At 44.5% G+C, this 19,402-nt stretch overlaps 2 protein-coding genes across 3 annotated transcripts in view; both read right to left on the bottom strand.

Annotated features, from left to right (window-relative positions):
* UBE2G1 (ubiquitin conjugating enzyme E2 G1) overlaps positions 1-19,402 on the bottom strand; it is a 554,317-nt gene that overhangs the window by 86,829 nt on the left and 448,086 nt on the right. The gene's annotated exons all lie outside the window — the stretch shown is intronic.
* The window catches only part of CAMKK1 (calcium/calmodulin dependent protein kinase kinase 1), a 50,875-nt gene that overhangs the window by 12,756 nt on the left and 18,717 nt on the right, over positions 1-19,402 (bottom strand). Inside the window, exons 3-10 of the mRNA XM_042442896.1 lie at positions 13,445-13,492; positions 10,838-10,891; positions 9,638-9,689; positions 9,303-9,436; positions 8,509-8,545; positions 8,088-8,109; positions 7,666-7,754; positions 349-548 (exon numbers count right to left, since the gene is read on the bottom strand). Of these exons, the coding sequence (XP_042298830.1) occupies positions 349-548; positions 7,666-7,754; positions 8,088-8,109; positions 8,509-8,545; positions 9,303-9,436; positions 9,638-9,689; positions 10,838-10,891; positions 13,445-13,492 (636 nt within the window). The remainder of the gene's footprint in view (positions 1-348; positions 549-7,665; positions 7,755-8,087; positions 8,110-8,508; positions 8,546-9,302; positions 9,437-9,637; positions 9,690-10,837; positions 10,892-13,444; positions 13,493-19,402) is intronic.

The following is a 19,402-nucleotide window of genomic DNA, read 5'->3' as shown; positions in this document are numbered from 1 at the left end:
ACAGTCAGCCCTCCATATTGGCGGCTTTGAATTTTGCAGCTTTGATTATTTGCGGATTTGAACAATACATGTTCTCTAGGTCCTCCATTGCAACTCTGCTGGAAATTGACCATAAGGTTGTGCTGGTGGACTTAGAGATTACTAGATAGAACACTTCTCTAGGCATTTGTAGGCCTTCCAGTGTGGTTCTATGGTCAACGTCTGGGAGATGTTGACCACAGAGCTGCACTGGAAGGCCTAGAAATTCCTGGAGAGGTGTTTTCCCCCCACTTTCATGGAGATCCTTTGCCCCTAACCTCAGCCAAAGTGGAGGGCCCACTGTACATCATGAAATTGTCAAAACCCTACCTTCCCACTGAAGCTCTTCCCAGAATCTGAAATCGCTTCGGGGGCCATGAAGGCAGGCGTCCCGGCCGTGCTGCAGAGCTGGGCATCGTTGCCCTCGAACTGGTTGCTCACGCCGAAATCGGCGATCTTGACATGGCCGTCGTCTCCAAGGAGCAGGTTGGATGGCTTGATGTCTCGGTGGATAATCTTCTGGTAATGCACTGGAAAAACCCAGAGGGAGATCTTGGGAACTTGGGAAGAATTCAGCCCCAAAGCTGCTTCCAAACCTGTCCGAAGTCCCTTTTGACTACAGTTTCCACAATCCCCAAACTAGTTGAGGTGTCTGGAGGCTGTAGTCCAGCAGAGAGGAAACTCATCCTCCGCTGCATTCCATAGCATTGAGCCATGGCAGTTAAAGTGGTGTCAAACTGGATTATTTCTGCAGTGTAGATGTAGCCTTTGTCCCTCACCAATGACGCTTACCAATTTGGTGGCATTTTAAATAAGCACTTGTATTTCTGGACAAATCAAATGCATGGTGGTCCCTATGTATCTGCTGGGGCTTGGTTGCAGAATCCCCAATGGATACAAAAATCTGTAGATGATCAAGTCCCATTAAATACAATGGGACATTATTTATTTATTTATTTATTTATTAGTAGTAGTATTATCATTATTATTATTACTGCAGTGGGCCATTGATATCCACTGGGGTTTGGTTCCAAGAGTCTCCATGGGTACCAAAATCTGTGGATGCTCAAGTCCCATTAAATACAATGGGGCTTTATTTATTTATTAGTAGTAGTATTATCATTATCATTATTATTATTACTGCAGTGGGCCATTGATATCCACTGGGGTTTGGTTCCAAGAGTCTCCATGGGTACCAAAATCTGTGGATGCTCAAGTCCCATTGAATACAATGGCAGAGCAAAATGGTGCCCTTTATATAAAATGGCAAAATTGAGGCTTGCTTTTTGGAATTTTAAAAAGATTTGCAAGCTGTGGATAGTTGAATCTGTGGATAAGGAATATGTGAATAAGGAGGGCCGACAGTACTATGAGACTGGCTCCTTGGTGTTAAAGAAAACTGGAAAACTACCCAGAAAAACAACAACTGAATTGCAGGGAGAAGCAGGGAAGAGCGCCCAGCCGTTTCATGAGACCATTGCTCCGGAACATCACTCCGTCACTTCCATGAATCACTTTCTCTTCACCAGATAAGCATTCATACTGAGCGCTAACATCAAGATAATTTTACCTTCAGAGTCATGATGCTGTGCCTATTTGGCACGGCGGATCTAAATAAAAAACCCCGGATGCCAAACGCATAGGCTTGCCTCTTTGCTGCTCCTTTGCAGCAAAAGCTTCAGCACATGGATGTGATCTGCATCTCTAATGTGCCAGGAGCATTGCTGCAGTGGCGCGCCTGCAATCCGAGGCGGCCGCCTCGCGGGTCACTGGCCAACCTGCACACAAAGGCTGGCGACAGGGCTGCACAAGACTGCAACAATGACATTGTGCATCAGGGCACACTTCCAAGCCGCAAGGCGAGGGCTCATCTGTTCCCTCCACAAATAAATCAAATCAGTGAAAATATTATTCGGTAGAAATAAATTGAATAATTGAAAGATCAATTCATGATATCCGTAGATTCGGAGACGCCTGAGGGGTTCAATTCAGCAAATTATGAGATGAACTGGATTGCATTTTACCTATCGCTTCTGCTTCATGATTTGGATACACAAATTACAGAGATGGTCACTAGGTTCAGTGCCTCTGCTCTTAGTACACATAGACAAATGCATGGTAAAATTTAGGGTTTAGGTTCTTCTGTCTTGTTATCCCTAGAATGGCACTCTTATATTCCTAGGATGACAGTCTTATATTCCTAAAATGACGGTCTTATAGTCCTAGGAAGACGATCTTATATTCCTTGGATGACAGTCTTACAGCCCTAGGATGACAGTCTCACATCCCTGGGGTGGTAGTCTTACATTCCTAGGATGATGGTTTTACATCCATAAGATGTAGCTCAGTCTTACATCCATAGGTCTTTAAGAAGAGACTGGATGGCCATCTGTCAGGGGTGCTTTGGTTATGAGTTCCTGCATGGCAGGGGGTTAGACTGGGTGGCCCTTGGGGTCTCCTCCAACTCTATGGCTCTATGATAGTCTTACATCCACAGTCTTACATCCACAAGATGACAGTCTTGTATCTATAGGGCGATGGTCTTACATCCCTAGGATGACAGTCTTACGTTCCGAGGATGATGGTCTTACGTTCCTAGGATGACAGTCTTACAGTTCGTAGGATGACAGTCTTACAGTTCATAGGATAACAGCCTTACATCCCTAGGACAAAAACCTTACAATGCTAGGATGACAGTCTTACATCCCTAGGAAAACAGCCTTACATCCTTAGAGCGACCGTCTTACATCCAGAGGATGACAGCCTTTCATCCCTAAGACGACAGTCTTACATTCACAGGATGACAGTCTTACATCCCTAGGACAGTCTTACTTCTCTATGATGACAGTCTTATATCCCTAGAACAACAGTCTTACATCCCTAGGATGACAGTCTTCTATCCCTACAATGACAATCTTCTATCTCTACAATTACAGTCTTACATCCCTAGGATGACGACCTTACATCCCTAGAATGACAGTCTTACAACCCTAGGATAACAGTTAGGTGTCCATAGGATGACTATCTTATATCTCTAGGATAACAGTCTTTGCCGCTATATAGACTGTGGCTTATTTGACATAATTGTTGAAAGAAACGAAAGACAGAGACAGGAATAAATGAGAAAGCAAGAGAAAAATGTCTAAATGGAGCCTCCCAGCTGTGTTTCTTTGAGGAGTGGCTCCAAGCCTCTGAACAAGCCCAGCGTGGTTCAGAAGGAGAAAACGCCATGCGTACTTGAAGTCCATTTAAGCCTGTGGCGCTGTCTGCCGAGGCTGCAGATTCCCTTCCTCCATATTACGCTGGATTAGCCGAGGCGCCCGCTGCAATTCAAGGACAAAGAGTGGTCCCCAAATTGCGGCGGCAGAGAGTCTCGCTCAGCCATCCGCTTTGCCTTGCAGTGGTACCCTGAGCGGAAAAATGATTTCGGAAAGCGAGGCGAAGGGAGATGGAGAAATCTGACATGGTGCTGCTCTTGGATGGTGGGTTTCTTGGCTCACTGTGCATCACTCTGGCTTTATATGATGTATAATATTATATTAATTCATTTTTATATAATACGAAATATAAACTCATGCAATATCATATTTCTATGATATTATTTGATATTAATATAATATCAAATATTCCATTAATTAATATTTGAAACTGGATGGGGAAAGAGATCCACAAACCTGTTTTGGGGGAACCTAGAACATAGCAGCGTGGCGCAGTGGTTTGACAATGACTCTGGAGACCAAGGTTCGATTCCCAGCTTTGCTATAGAAATCTATTGGGTAACCTTGGCCCGGTCACACTGTCTCAGCCTCAGAGGAAGGGAATGCCAAGCCAAGCCAAGCCAAGCAAACCTCATTATAGATTCACTTTAGGGTTGAAAACGACTTGAAGGCACTCCGCAGCAACAGCAGCGCATAAACTCCGCTCTGGTGCCACCACACATTTCCTGAACTCCATAGCATTGAGCCACGGCACTAAAAGTGGTGCCAAACTGGATCATTTCGGCAGTGCGGATCACCTTTATATAGGGAAGGGATGAAGTTACAGACCTCTTTGGATGTTTTCTAAATACATTTTTATCTTGTGAGTCGCCTTGGCTCCCTTCCTGGGAGAATGGTGGCATAAAAAGGAAATCTAATACAATATAATACATTTTCTTCTGGCACTGAAGTTGTCCAGCAGAGAAAAGGATCCCAGGATCTGAAGAAGGACAGGACTCTGAACTGAAGAACCAAAAGCCTGGCTTTGTAACTTCCCTATTGTTTAGGAAGGACTCAGCGGCTGCATCTTTCTCCCTTTCTTCTTTCTAAACCCAAATGCTCAAGCAACAGAAGCAAATGGCTCCCTAGAGGGGCTTGCGAAGCTAATCCCCAAATTAGCCGCCACCATTTTCCGGGAGGCAAAATCGATAAAGACATTACAATTCGTCGCACGAACGCAGTTGGGGGAAAAAGGCAGCGGGGGGAAAAGGGAGAGAGATCGATGCTGCACCTTCTGATCCTTGTCACACTGTCAGGAACAATTTGAGGTTTTGTTGTTATCGGAGGGTTTTTCTGGACCTTAGAACCAGCGTGGTGCAACTTTGTTGGACTGCAATTTTGGAGAACTAACTCAGCCATGGAAACCCACTGGGTGACTATTGCAAATCCCACTCTCTCAGCCTCAGAAGATGGCCATGGCAAACCCCCTCTGAAGAGACTCGCCAAGAGAAACCCAAGATCGGTTGTCCTTAGGGTCGCCGTAAGTCAGAAAGCACACAACAACATGCGCAGAATGCAATTTTTAATATGTTGGCGTTTCGCCTAAGGACGCGCCTTGATGGTGCAACTCCTTCCAAGGTATAGGAGGAAATCTGGATGAATTTGGAGAGGTCAATGCAGACCAGAAGAACCGGCCAGGAGTATCTCCATTGTTGCTGCTCTGGGTTCCCAACAGCCAACCGGAGACGTAAATTGCTCTGTGTGACTTGACTTTATTTAATATCTACAAGTTTTGCCTAGAGCCAGTATAGTATTGTGGTTTGAATGTTGGTCTAGTTTATCACACAGGAGGCATCCAGGGCAGAAACGGGATTTAAAACAGGATTTAAACCCGCCCAAAAAACTAAGAAGACATGCAAAAAGTGCAATTGATTTTAAGACACATTGGGGTTAACATAACATTAAACCTGATAGGAAGTCGACAAAACACTATTCTTTTTACTTTCGGGATTCTCTGGGAGTAAAAAGAATTGCGTCTTGTCGACTATCTAACCGGGTTAATGTCGCATTAATGCACCTTAACAGTCTGAAAATCAGTTGCACTTTTGCGTGTCCTTTCTACTTTCTGTCCGGGTTAATGTTGGGTTAACCCCGGATGTCATCTGACAATAAATATGCTTTTGCGAGGGCTTTTTCACTTTAAATCCCAGTTTTGCACATGTGATAAACCCCATTGACTCTGGGGACAGGGTTCGAATGCCTTCTCAGCCATGGAAACCCACTGGGTGCCCTTGGGTAAGTCATACTGTCTCAGCCTTGGAGGAACGCAAATGCAAACTCTTAGGGTCATCCTATGTTGGAAGGAGCCCAACAACAATACAGTTTTGCCCGCTCTGTAATAACTATATCATTCCTTCCACCCATTAGTAACTTTATTACCTCTATATCCGAAAAGAACCTGCTTCATTTCTTACGGGGAGAAAACTGCCCATCCCTGACAAGGCAGGGCTTCCCAGGACGGGATGCTAAATGTCAGATTCCTGAATGTTGTGTTAACCACAGAACTGCGACATGAAAACATCATGGCCTGCCATGTTCAACAAAAACACCAGGCTCGCAGAAGGGTGGCATCGTTCCCTATCAAAACACATGACTCAGAAATGGAAGGCTGTTGCAAAATAAAACCAACGCAACCCATGGGAGAAACACAGACACACACACAGGACCGGCAACGAAAGCAAAACAAACACCGCATTGGCAGAAGCTGCCTCACATCCAGCAGAACTATTTTCCTTTGGCCCCGTCTTGGTAGCAGAAACTCATGAAGGGGAGGCACAGCGTTCCTATTATAAACTGGGCAACCATCCTGGCTTTTGGTAACTGGACTAAATTTCCAAGAGGGAGGAATGCAGAGACAGAATCATAGAATCATAGAATCATAGAGTTGGAAGAGACCCCAAAGGTCATCCAGTCCAACCCCATTCTGCCATGCAGGAAATCCAAATCAAAGCATCCCAACAGATGGCCATCCAGCCTCTGCTTCAAGGAAGGAGACTCCACTACACTCCGGGGGAGTTTGTTCCACTGTCGAACAGCCCTTACTCTCAGGAAGTTCCTCCTAATGTTGAGGTGGAACCTCTTTTCTTATTGCTTGAATCCATTGCTCCATTGTGTCCTATTCTCTGGAGCAGCAGAAAACAAGCTTGCTCCCTCCTCAATGTGACATCCCTTCAAATATTTGAACAAGGCTATCCTGGTCTTGGAAAAAGGACTTCCAGATCTGAACCTTAAAGGCAAGTGGACTTTGGCGAGGAACACTGGCCTTTGAGATGAATAAACCTCATTGTACTAGGAGTCTTTGGACCCAAAGACGTGGAGTAAAGAATGGACCCATTCTGTTTGAGATGACAACTGCTGCAATCCAATGGCACTTTGCATGCCTTTCTCTCTCTGTTCCTTAGTACGTCTCACTGGAGGCAAGAGAAAGCTGAATGTAACCCAGGAGAGATCCTTTTGGTTGCACTAGGTTTAGTGGTAGAAGTCAAAGATATAGCTGTGTTACTCTGTGGAGTCAGTATGTAGAGAGACCTTGTAGCACCTTTGAGCTTAACTAAAGAAAGAAGTTGGCAGCATGAGCTTTCCTTGACTTCAGTCTTACTTCCTCAGATGCATGTTTGCAAAACGTATGGCTGTAAAATATGCCTCTGAAGGAAGAAGTTGGCAGCATGAGCTTTTGTAGACTTAAGGCTACTTCAGATGCATATTTTACAACCATACATTTTGCAAACAAGGAAGTAGACTTTAGTCTAGGAAAGCTCACGCTGCCAACTTCTTTCTTTAGTGAGTCTCAAAGGTGCTACAAAAATCTCTCTACATAGGTTTCTTTGGGTTGGCCATAAGCTGGGGAGTGGCAATGAGAGGCTGTTGCCTCTCAAATAAAAACCCTGTCCTCCTCGCAATGAAGTTTTCATTCAGGCCCCAAATTCCTAGCACTGCGGCAACTTTAAAAACAACCGATGGGCATTTGGAAATATTGTTTAAGCCTCCAAGGAAAAAGGGCAGGCAGCATGAAACGGAGAATGTTACTCTGTGCTTGGAAAGCTTGGAAAGAATGTACTATAAAGACAATGGCCTGTTCCAGACTGCCAAAATAAAGCTGCTTCGGGTCTCTTTGGAGGTATGCTGTTTAAATGATGCATGCGCCCTAAGAATCCAAAAGCTGCCCTCCAGTGCTTAGGAATGGAGTGTGGCTTTGGCGCGACCTCCGGACTCTTAGGACCCATGCATCATTTAAATAGCATACCTCCAAAGAGACCCGAAGCAGCTTTATTTGGGCAGTCTGTAACAGGCCAGTGATGGAGAATATATAATAACTATGTGATATATGTAGAATGTGTTGAATGCTTTATGTTTTTTTAAAATAATAATAACAATTTAAAAAGTTACTCACAGTACTCAATGCCCAAGACGATGTCCCTGAAGTAGAGCCGGGCCTGTTCTTCGGTGAATGGTGCGTCGCATGGAACCTCCATGACTGGCCTGGAAATGCGCAGAAAAAGGGAGTAAGAAAAGGGGTTTGCATAGATCCCCTAGAAGCATGCTTTTGTGGAACTATGTCTCCCAGCATCCCCAGCCAACTTGACCAAGGTCTCGACAGCTGAGCAATGCTGGGAAGTGATGCTCAAATGAACAAACCAACACCTTCCATTGCCTCTGTCTATTGCTACTGAAAGAACATATTTGATGCAGAGATCCACAATCCAAACAGGAGCATCACTCTAAATCAGAAATGACTTGGAAGGCACACAACAACAACAACAACAACAACAACAACAACAGCACATGCAATCCTTGTGTATGTTATCTTCTTACCCTTTTCGGAGGAGGTCAAACACTAGAAAAGAGAAAGAAAGAAAGAAAAAGGGAAATTAGAAATAGTGAGTAATGAAAGCACATGTTCTATATGAAGACAATCTGATTGAGCTCAATGGGTAAATCCTGCTGAGTACAATGACACTGTCTATATATATATATATATATATATATATATATATATATATATATATATATATATAGAAAGAAAAAATAAAAAAAAAACCCAGTGATTTTTACTATTAGTAGACTATTAACACTGCTCCAACATGGGTTTGACTAGTGAGACCAGGGTTTGAATCCTCGCTCGGTCATGGAAACCCCTCTTAATTAATAATTAATAATTACTAATATTATTTCCATCCCAAGGCCTTTGGTAACATTAAGGAGAGCTCTTCTTACATTCTTATCAATGACTTACCCATGTAGAGATTGTCTTCTGCAGGGTCATCCAGTACCTAGAAAGAAAGGAAAGAAAGAATGAAAGAAAGAAAGAAAGAATATTTTCCCCCAACAAATCACCTTTGTACCTTTTACTACAAACGTAACAACAATGAAATAAAGAATCCCTAGTGCGTTTGTTGTGCTTTGGCAACAAAAGCAAGTCGATCTTATGGAAGAGGCGAGATAGATTTTTTATTATGGAGAGGGTTCAAATCCAGAGGAATATGCATCTTGTGAGAAATCTGGCACCAAGGGCTGCATCCGCACTGCAGGAATAATCCAGTTTGACACCACTTTTAACTCAATGCTATGGAACAGTGAGAATTGTAGTTTTGTGAGACGTTTAGCCTTCTCTGTCTGAGAGGTCTGGTAAACTATAGTTCCCAGGATCCCTTAGCATTGAGCCAGGGCAATTAAAGTGGTGCCGAACTGGATGATTTCTGCAGTGCGGACGCAGCCCTTGCCATCCTTTCATAGGTAGTGAAGGCCACCATCCTCTGAGGGAGTGTCAAATACCATCAGAAAGTTCATCCTAATGTTTAGGTGGCATCTCTTTTCCTATTGTTTGCATCCGTTGCTCCAGGTCCTGTTCTCTGGAGCAGCAGAAAACAAGCTTGCTCCATGCTCAATATGACATGCTTTCAAATATTTATACAGGGCTATCGTATCACCCTAAGAGAGGAGATTCGTCCATTACTTGCACGGAAATGAGAGGCTGGAAGGGATGATGGCTGCAAAACCAAAGCCCTTGACTCAAGCAAACCAACCAACCTCAATGAGTTTGACTACGTTGATGTGGTCCAGCTTCTTTAAGATGGCTATTTCTTGATAGATGCGATCCAGCGGGGCCATCGGCTTCGGGGTCCCACCGGCGGTCCCTTTGGATCCTCGAGGCGGAGGCCGGCCTGGAGCGAGAAAACCAGAGGTAAAGTACTTTACAAGTTAACTTTACAAGTTGCTTGGGATCAGCTTAACCCCTTAGGATGACAAGGAGCATCCTTGTCCTTATCCTTCGGAGCAGACAATATTTGGAGAGGTGGACCAATGACTTGACATGGTGTCCTTGTTTTCCAAAGCCTTAAAACTATACATATACGGATACCTACGTGGAAATCCATATTGCTTCAGTAGCTTCTTTTTGGAGAGGACTTTCATGGCCTGTGGAAAGATGAGAAGGGTTAGAAAACAGTGTTTATTCCAATGAGGAAAGTCTACATTCAGTCTGAGGTTGCAGAATTGGGGAGGCTGCAATGCGCAACCGCTACACAACTCCGGGAGAGTAAATTAGCAACCCCAAAGTAAAGTCTCCTCCTCATTGCAGGATCTCAGGATGGAGACCTGGAGTACTACTCTTTCATTTGACTCTCTCTTTTTTTCCATCTGGAAAATTAAAACAACGTTGGAGAGGTGAAAACAAGCTGGAAACCCAACTCCAAGTTGTTTCCAGCTGTCAGGGTTTTGAATGGGTAATTGGTGGCCTGGCGTAATTTTGCACAAAGCGTCCCTTCGCCCACTCGGTGTGTATATTATTATTCCGAGGCTCCTGCCAAGCGGGCAATAAAAAGAACGTGGGGTCTGTTTCGGTTTGGAAAGGAAACAACGCGTCCGTCAAAAAGGCGCGGAGGAGCGAACCAACCATTAGCTAATTATACAATTGGGAGCCTTTTCTTCTGAGGTTGCATTGTGTTATTCGTGCGGTTTGGAGGGGGGTGGGGGTGAGTGGGGAGTGGTGAGGGGTAGGGGGGGGGGGGGGGAGAGGCGAGCAGATGCCTTGTCCCAAAATTTGACCACCGAGTCTCAGAAGGCTCCCTATATTTGGCAAGACGTTGGCCAAAATGGCGATGGACAAAGTCACGCCATTTCTGGTTGCTGTTTTGAATGCTGTAGGGCCAAGGAAAAGGGTATCTTTTGGGGTGAATGGAAGGGTACTATGTACCTGTTTTGGGGTCTTTGGTGGTGGTTTGGAGGCCACAATTTTCCAAATTACAATATTAAAAGATGGTCAGGAGATGTCAGGTTCTGCATACGTGGGCCCATATATCCATACTTTCCACACCCTTGGAATTGAGAGTAATCCAAAGAAGGTTGAATAGCAAGACCCCCTTGGGCAAAAATGAAAAGGATGCAAGAGATACGCCTTGCAAAATGTCTTTTAACAGCTTAAAACAGCTGGAAAGGATGGAAGAGGATTCGAGCAATGGCACCGGAAGAGGCACCAGGATTTGGGACATTGATTTGTTTGGACAACGAGGCTCTTGGGTCCCATCGCCAAAGCCAGCATGCAGGGGGTTCAGGAAGCCACTTACATAGTATTGATCGTCGTTTTCATTGTAGGCCAACTTCACAACGCCGTAGGAACCCTAGGAAGAAACACACCGCGGTCATGTCCATGTCAGGATGCATTCTCTGAAGATGTTGGCCACAGATAGTGGCGAAACATCAGGAACGAACTCTTCTAGAACATGGCCACATGGCCCCAAAAACCCACTAAATCAAGCTGGAAGACCTCTCCAATTCCACCTATAACTCATCCAGAGGGATTCTTCAGTCCTCTCCACCTGCCACCTTTTCAGATTGCGCCCTACTAGCATCCCTTGGAACAATATTAATATGGCATATGGTTTAAGTGACTATCTCCATCCTCCTCTAGTTTGGAGGAGCTGCGACCGAAGCAGCCGTTCTTTAGTATTCTTACCTTTGTGGGCACAAGCGTTGTGGGATGCTGGCGGCTAGGTTTAAGATTTCTCCTCTGTTTTGGGCTTCTCCTCCACAAACCTGTTTGTCGCCTCTCAGTTGCCAGCCGTTTTATGCAAAATGCTACGGCATGAAAGAGCCGTTTGGACCACAACTCCAGAATCCGAGAGAGGTCCCCCCGAAACTGAACTTTTCCCAAGTTATGTAAAATGCATCGCAAGGGAAGAGTGGCAACGGTGACTCCTTCCCACAATCCCATCCCTATGGCTGCATCCGCACTGCAGAAATGATCCAGTTTGGCGCCACTTTAACCTCCATGGCTCTGGTTTGGCGCCAGACAGAGAAGGCTAAACGTCTCACAAAACTACAGGCCCCAGAACTTCACAGCATTATTATTATAGTTTATTTCTATTGCGCTGTAAATGTACACAGAGCTTTACATACAACTGAGCCGTGGCAGTTAAATTGGTGCCAAACTGGATTATTTCTGCAGTACGTATGCAGCCTAAGTAGCTGATAGGGAATGCTGGCCATTATAATGAATGAATCAAGGGGGATTTTTCATCCAGACCGCACAAAATGCCACTGACAAAATGTGTGAACTCTTTAAGCCTCTGTTATTTTGCTAACTTGGGGGGGGATCAGTATTTTCTCCTGTAAAGCTGCAATGGCAAACCTCTCTGACTTCTTTTAATGCCTTTGGAAGGGAATGTGCAGCAATCATAATACTCTGCAGCAATGCAATTAAACTGAAGTAGTTCCAAAAGCAGGCAACGAACCAACTCCAACGCTTAAACCGGCAGAACAAATCGTCCTCCATCGGTTCCAGGCTGCGGCTTTCCCATCAAGGGAAAAGCCACATCTCCCATCCTTGTCATGCAGAGCTCAGGTGCGGCAGGACAGGGAGACCTGCCATGGGTATATTTTGAGATACGCGGTCATGATCTCCGCGCCAGGAGGTTGGCATCGGTACCTCTTCCTCCAGAGAACCTCCATCGTGGCACCAGCTGCTCTTGGGTTTGCCAACAACCTGCTTCCTATAGTAGAGCTGAGAAAATCTGGGTTTTTCTCAGCACCCAAAAAGTTGATGCCCAAAAAGATTTAGATATACCTCAGTTAACAAAGCCTATGCCTTTTTTAACAGAACATTTGGTGCCGGAGCCAGAAATAACATGGAAAGGTTCCTATACCACCAACAACAACCCATGTTTCAGCAAATTTTATATCCAAAGTGTGGCATACAACTCCAAGACCAGGATTCGAATCCCAGCTTGGCCATGTAAACCCAGTGATCTTGGGCAAGGCACACTTTCTCAGCCTCAGGGCAAGGCAATGGCAAACCTCCTCTGAACCAATCTGGCCACAAAAACCCCATGAAACGTTCGCCTTTGGGACACCATCGGTTAGAAATGGAGGCGCACAACAACAAACTGTGAATCCCAAAATTAAACCGGAGGCATCCGTAGCAGTTAAAGTGGAATAATAGCACTATAACAATGCAGCATGATGCTCTAGTCCAGTGATGGAGAACCTATGGCATGCGTGCCAGAGGTGGCACTCAGAGCCCTCTCTGTGGGCACATGTGCTATCATCCCAGCACAGAGTTTGTTACTAGAAAGCCAGAGGGACATGGCACTTTGCAATAAATAAGTGGGTTTGGGGTTGTCGTTTGGGCACTCGGCCTCGAAAAGGTTCACCATCACTGCTCTAGTCTATGAAAAAAGGAACTTTTTTGTCAGAGGCTTGGTTCACCGAGACGTGTCTGCAATTCCCCTCCCAGTTATGCCCAGTCAAAACCATAATCCACTGGGCAGAAAGGATGGGCAACTTTTTGGACATCATCATTTTCAAACAGGTGGAATGATACCTTACCATGCAACCTGTCCAAATGCTGGCTGAATATATCCTTCTACCATGGACCCAAACCCATCCTACTTTAATACTGTATCCTTTTTATTTAAATCTTTATGAGCAATGAAAACGCCAGAAAGCCGCACACATAAACAGTAGAAATTACTAAGTACTAATTAAACAAAAACTATAATTGCTTGCAACTATAGTTATAGGATTCAGAGTACAGATGAACCTGATCTTGCTCTTGACTATTGCACTTCATCACAAAAGAAGCGCTGCTTTTCAGTGAACTGGTCGAGGATTTGCCCTTCCCTTTTGTATGTGCTTAGTATTATATAATTATAATTATATTTGCAATAACCTACCTTTCCTATCTCGCTTTTCAGCTTGTATTGGTTCAGCTGCACACAATCCTATGGAGGTTAAACAGAGAAAGAGAAGCAGGAGGTTAGTTCGAAAAGCATTGGAGCAAAAATGGTGCCTAAAGCCATACCCTCCAATTGCACCGATCGATCGGTTAGGGACAGACCCCAAAATCCCTTTGCATTTTGAACTCGGTTTGCAGCTATTGAAGTAATCTGAGGACGAAGGGGGAAGAGAAAAGGGAAACCGGGACATTTTATTCCTCTGTTTTTCTGCTTTCTCATCTGCCTTTAAAATGCAGATGAGAAAGCAGAAAAACAGAGGAGTAAAATGTCCCGGCTTCCCGCGTTTCTCCCTCTTTTGTCCTCAGAGCATTAACAATCCGCTTCAAAATGTTAATTTGGAACGGTCACTAAAACAATATGGTATATAGATATTTTTATAATAGCATTAAACAACAGTCCACTTGAAATGATAATCTGGAACAGTCCCTAAAACAATATGAGATATAAAAAATTAAAGCGCATTAAACAAAAACCCACTTGAAAATGTTCATTTGGAACAGCCTCTAAAGCAATCTGGAATATATCTATTTAAAGCGCATTAAACAACGATCCACTTAGAATCATAGAATCATAGAATCATAGAGTTGGAAGAGACCACTAGGGCCATCCAGTCCAACCTCATTCTGCCATGCAGGAACTCGCAATCAAAGCATCCCCAATAGATGGCCATACAGCCTCTGTTTAAAGACCTCCATGAAGGAGACTCCACCACTCTCCGAGGGAACATCTTCCACTGTTGAATAGCTCTTACTATCAGGAAGTTCCTCCTAATGTTGAGGTGGAATCTCTTTCCCTGTAGCTTGCATCCATTGCTCTTGGTCCTATTCTCTGGAGCAGCAGAAAACAAGCTTGCTCCCTCTTCAATATGACATCCCTTCAAATATTTAAACAGGGCGATCACTTGAAGAAGCACATTGAAACCTCTTGTATATTAGGAACTAACGTATAACATACATAGCATATATTATCTACTGTTATATGTTATATATTATAGCATATAATATATATTAGGAACGAACATAAACGGACGACAGCTCCTGCCATTGCCTAGCATTGAGCCATGGCAGTTCAAGTGGTGCCAAACTGGATTATTTCTGCCATTCGGATGCAGCCTTAGTGGATCAGGGCCCTGGAAGCATCAAATTCCGTTCCTGAAGAATAGCTGGACACTTTCCAATGTTTTGCTGCGTTGGCAGAAGTGTGAAGGTTAGCCCTTGGAGGCAAAGCCAGCGTCATTTTGTTTTCCTCCATCTGTCATCCCCACTCACAAGGATGCGCCCCTCACCTTTCCCACTCAATGCTCCTTCACAAGGGTGTTGTTATGCTATTTTCCTGCGGCACCCGGGTGCGAAAGCAGAGGCGCCATGCGTCAAACATGACAGCGTGCCCAAGTCTGATGATCCCCAAGGTTTTTCGTTGCCTTGGGCAAACGAATATGTCCCTGCGCTGTCTTAGACTATTTCCGAATAAGACAACCAGAACAGATCAGACCTACCAAGGGATGGATGAGATTCATTAAGGAGTGTGGCTGTGTGGTTGTGTGGTTGTGTGTGCGCCTTCAAGTCACTTGTTGTCTTATGGAGGCCCCAGGAAGGATTATCCGGACGATTTTTTAAATTGTGCATTTTAAATTATGAGTTCTAAATGTAGACTGTTTTAATATATGCAGATCTTATTTGTCTTTTTTAATGGATGTGCATTTGAACTGATGTCTTTTAACTGTTTCCCTCGATTCATGGGGCGAGAAGGATAAGAAATAACAACAACGACGACAACTTAGAATCATAGAATCGTAGTATCATAGAGTTGGAAGAGACCTCAAGGGCCATCAACTTAAATTTATTCTTTCTAATATTTATTATTATTATTATTATTATTATTATTATTATTATTATTATTCTGACTAATACAGTGGGCCCTTGGTATCCTCTGGGGTTTGGTTGCAGGACTTTCTAGAAATGTTAGTCAACAAAGTGGCCACCGAAACCAGAACTGACTTATCCACTGGTTAATTTAAGTACTGTACTTTAATTCTAATTATACAAAGGGAACCATCCTTTGGTGAAAGGCCAGAATATCATCTACTTTCTTATCTCATCTTAGTGTGAATACAAACAGCTGGAATTTTGCATGTTCTTTGGCTTTGTTTTCCTTTGCTTCATCCTTTGCATCCTTTGTTCCATGGCCCTAAGTTTGCCTTCAGCTTATCCATGGGTCATATCCAAATCCATTGTTTTGGCCCCAAAATCTGCCCTCAACTTATACATGAAGTTGACTTATAGCTGAGTATATACAGTATGCTTCCAAATGTAGGATCTCAGCCATTGAAGTTCTTAAACCCTCTCTCCGTCATTTTTCGAACTGCACATTATCCGTTTTCCATCTGCACATTTTTTCCAAGTGCACATTTTCCCCCAACTACACATTTGTTGTCAAAGTGCACACTAAAAAAAAAACCCCTGCACCACTTGTCCGCCACACCAATGCGTCATCCGCTTCGGGGACAGAGGTATCCAATGCCAGTTGCCACTCCTAGGAATAAGCCATTTCTGCAGAGATTGGATGGCCATCTGTCTGGGATGCTTGGCTTGAGAGTTCCTGCATGACAAGGGGTTGGACTAGATGGCCCTTGGGGTGTCTTTCAACTCTGTGATCCTATGAAGTCTGCAAGAGTTCATGCTACAGACAGCTCCAATACATTTTGGCTCCTGACTGCTGGGCACACATAAGCAAAGCACAGAGCCAGATCGATTCCATCTTCATTTTTACCAAGACGGCAACTTAACTGGTGTAATGATTTGCAACCGCAGCATGATGGATCCACTGCCGCCTGGAGCTGACAGTGATGGATAGGGGTAGGCGGCCCTAGCCGAGCGTTGCTTGCGAAGGCGTTCTCCGGAGACATCTGACTGTTGCAGAGGGCACAGAAAGAGAAAGATCTCTGCAGAACCAGGCTGCCAAATGCTCCAGAAAGAGCACAGATGCTGGCCTTGCAGAGCGGCGAGAGATGCCAGCGAGCCAACAATGGAAAGCTTTTGGCCCGTTCTTGGTGCCAAAAGATTGTATTATGTCTTTTGACGCCAAAAGAAGGTCCATAGCAGGGATGAAACTTTTAACGCCTGTTCTTAGTGCCTTTATCCTCACAGGGCCAAGATAGGGTGAAACCCTTGCATCAAATCAGGGCCGTGGGTGGCAAAATGGTTATGCTCCCAAATAAGAAGAGAAGCGGCTTTGGGCACAGCGTTTGGCAAATTCTCTTACCGCTTTTATGTCGAGGGTGCGGCGCATCTGAAAGAGGCTACATCTCGGATTTTAAAGTGCTGAAACTTAACCTTAAAACATAGATGTTGCTGTTGTTGTGCGCCTCCAAGTTGTTTCCGACTTAGGGCTATTGTGGGGTTTTCTTGGCAGGTTGCTTCAGAGGGGGTTTGCCATGATCTTCCTCTGAGGCTGAGAGTGGGACTTTCCCCAAGGGTTTCCGTGGCTGAGTCAGGATTCAAACCCTGGTCTCCGTAGTCATAGTCCAAAGGGGTCGGAAATGAAATGGAGGGGAAAGATGCTCGACGTGGGTGACAATAATATTTGAACAGATCCAGATTCAGTATCCTGGAGCATTCCACAGACTAAAACTGGGACAGATGTGGCCAAGCAACCTCAGAGCAGTCAAGATGGAAACGTTCCAGCAACTCAAGGAAACATGATACGGTATCATTGTGGGCAAGTCTCTATTGGAGACATCAAGTCAGAAATCGTGGTAGACATTCACAAGCGGAGACTGTACCGAATATACTGCCAATAGATCTGAACCAGGAAGAGTTAAGATAATAGTATTCATTTCATTTCTGGACTGGAGCTAAAACATTGGTCCCTCTCCCAATGCAATACTAAATAGTACAAAATGAATCAGTGTCACAGTTGGATTATTATACCTGTGATCACCTTTCCTTCAATGTATTCATGGTGCTTCCCATCTCCCTCACTGGATTCTCACAACAACCCTGTGAGGTAGGTCAGATTGAGGGAGACAGACTGCCCCAAAGTCAAGTTAACAGATTTCAGTGCTCATTGGTGAAGTGGATCTCCAGTCTAATATGATAACCACTACACTGCCGTGGTCTCTTAAACCTAGGTTTTTACACTTCCCCGCTCTAACCATTGCGCTACCTTGCCTCCCAATAAAGCAGGCACTGGGTTCGTGGCTTTCTTCCCTGGAGGCAGATGTTCAATCCCCATGGCACTGCGATAAGATTATTTCTGGCGGCGGCTGTCATGAATGGATCAGTCTATTCTTATCTTGTATATATTTGGACTTTGCGCAGAAATGTCGCAGAGCGATTATGAAATGCCTCCATTTCAGAACCCCATTTTGGAGCCGCCGTTCACAGACAAAGATTTGTTTCCCCTGTGTTCCCTGCATTTGAAACCACTACAGAAACCGATGGATCCCGAAGTCGCAAAGGACCTTTTCGTCTTTATGGTGGCGCAAGGTTTTGATGATGTTCTGGTCTCACTCTGAAGAATATTTACCCTTATCTTTAAGAAAAAGAAGACAATCCCAGCAAACAAAAACCCTACTATATCTTTCCGCTCAAAAGCACCGCTTGCCAACAATCTGGCTAACGCCCACCTTTTGCCCTCCTTTTAAAAAATTAGCAGCATGCTTTCGGCCCCAATGCTCAGCGTCACAGGCATCAGATGATAAAATAGTCATGAGCAAGCTGCCGCCGCAGATACATCTCCCCGAGGCTGTGCGCTGAAGCAAATGCATTCCTCCAAGCCGACTTTGTGCCATCTTCGAGACAGAAAAGGGTGGAGTGTTTAAATATATAAGCTCTTACTGTTGTTGTTTGTGCCTTCAAGTCATTTCTGGCTTATGGCGATCTGAATCACGGGATTTTCTGGGGCTGAGAGTGTGCAATTTTGCTTAAGGTCACCCTGTGGTTTTCCATGGCTGAGCTAGAAATCAAATTTTGACCTACAGAGTTGTGATCCAACACTCAAACCACTACACCATGCTCTTATTTGTTGTTGTTGTGTGCCTTTAGGTCATTTCCGACTTATGGCGTCCATACAAAATGGCGGTGCAAAGAGAAGCGCCATTTTGGGGCTCTTATTTGCAGTACGGAGGAGCCGCGCGGTTTGGACGCTGGGGCTCTTTCGTGCTGCAAATGGCGGTGGCAGACCACCCATTCTGGGTGGTCTGTAACGTGCCATTGATACCTTTATTGGGCTGTAATTGTGCATTTTGGTTGGTCCATTAAAGGTATCATTGGATGTTCAATAACTATTTGATTTGCTATATGGCCAACATGGCTAGATGTTGGTATGTGTGCAACATGGATGGTCTTGGATCTCCTGGACAGAGTAGTGAAGTTCATCACACTCTACCTTTGAATGACTATCAGCATATGCATGCCTTCCAATATTTCACAGATGAAACCAGAACACATTTGGCCAAGGAACCTCAAAGGTGGTCAAGATGGTAAAAGTCATTAATAAGGAATGGCACACAAGCTGCTGCTTTTAAAAAGCCCCAGTTTTCCATTCCTGCTCCTGCTTTCCCTTTTTGTCCGCAGCTTAGTTCCATGGCTGCAAACTGAGCCCAATGTGCAAAAGGAGTTAACACTCATTTAAACCAGAGGTTTCCAAATTCTGCTCCTCCAGATGTTTTTGACTTCAGCTCCCAGAATTCCTGACAGATGACCTAGCTGCCTGGGACTTCTGGGTGTTGATGTTCAAAACACATTGAGGACCAAAGTTTGGGAACCACTGATTTATATAAGGGACACCATTTCACTGTGCCATTGCATATAATGGGACTTGAGCATCCATGAAGGGGGTCCTGCAACCAAACCCCAGGGGATATAGATATAGAGATTCCAAAAATATTTAGAT

The sequence above is a fragment of the Sceloporus undulatus genome, chromosome 11, assembly GCF_019175285.1.
Source record: "Sceloporus undulatus isolate JIND9_A2432 ecotype Alabama chromosome 11, SceUnd_v1.1, whole genome shotgun sequence".
Classification (NCBI taxonomy): Eukaryota; Metazoa; Chordata; class Lepidosauria; order Squamata; family Phrynosomatidae; genus Sceloporus; species Sceloporus undulatus.
The sequence above is the reverse complement of the archived record's forward strand: the minus strand, read 5'-3'. Positions and strand labels throughout refer to the sequence as shown.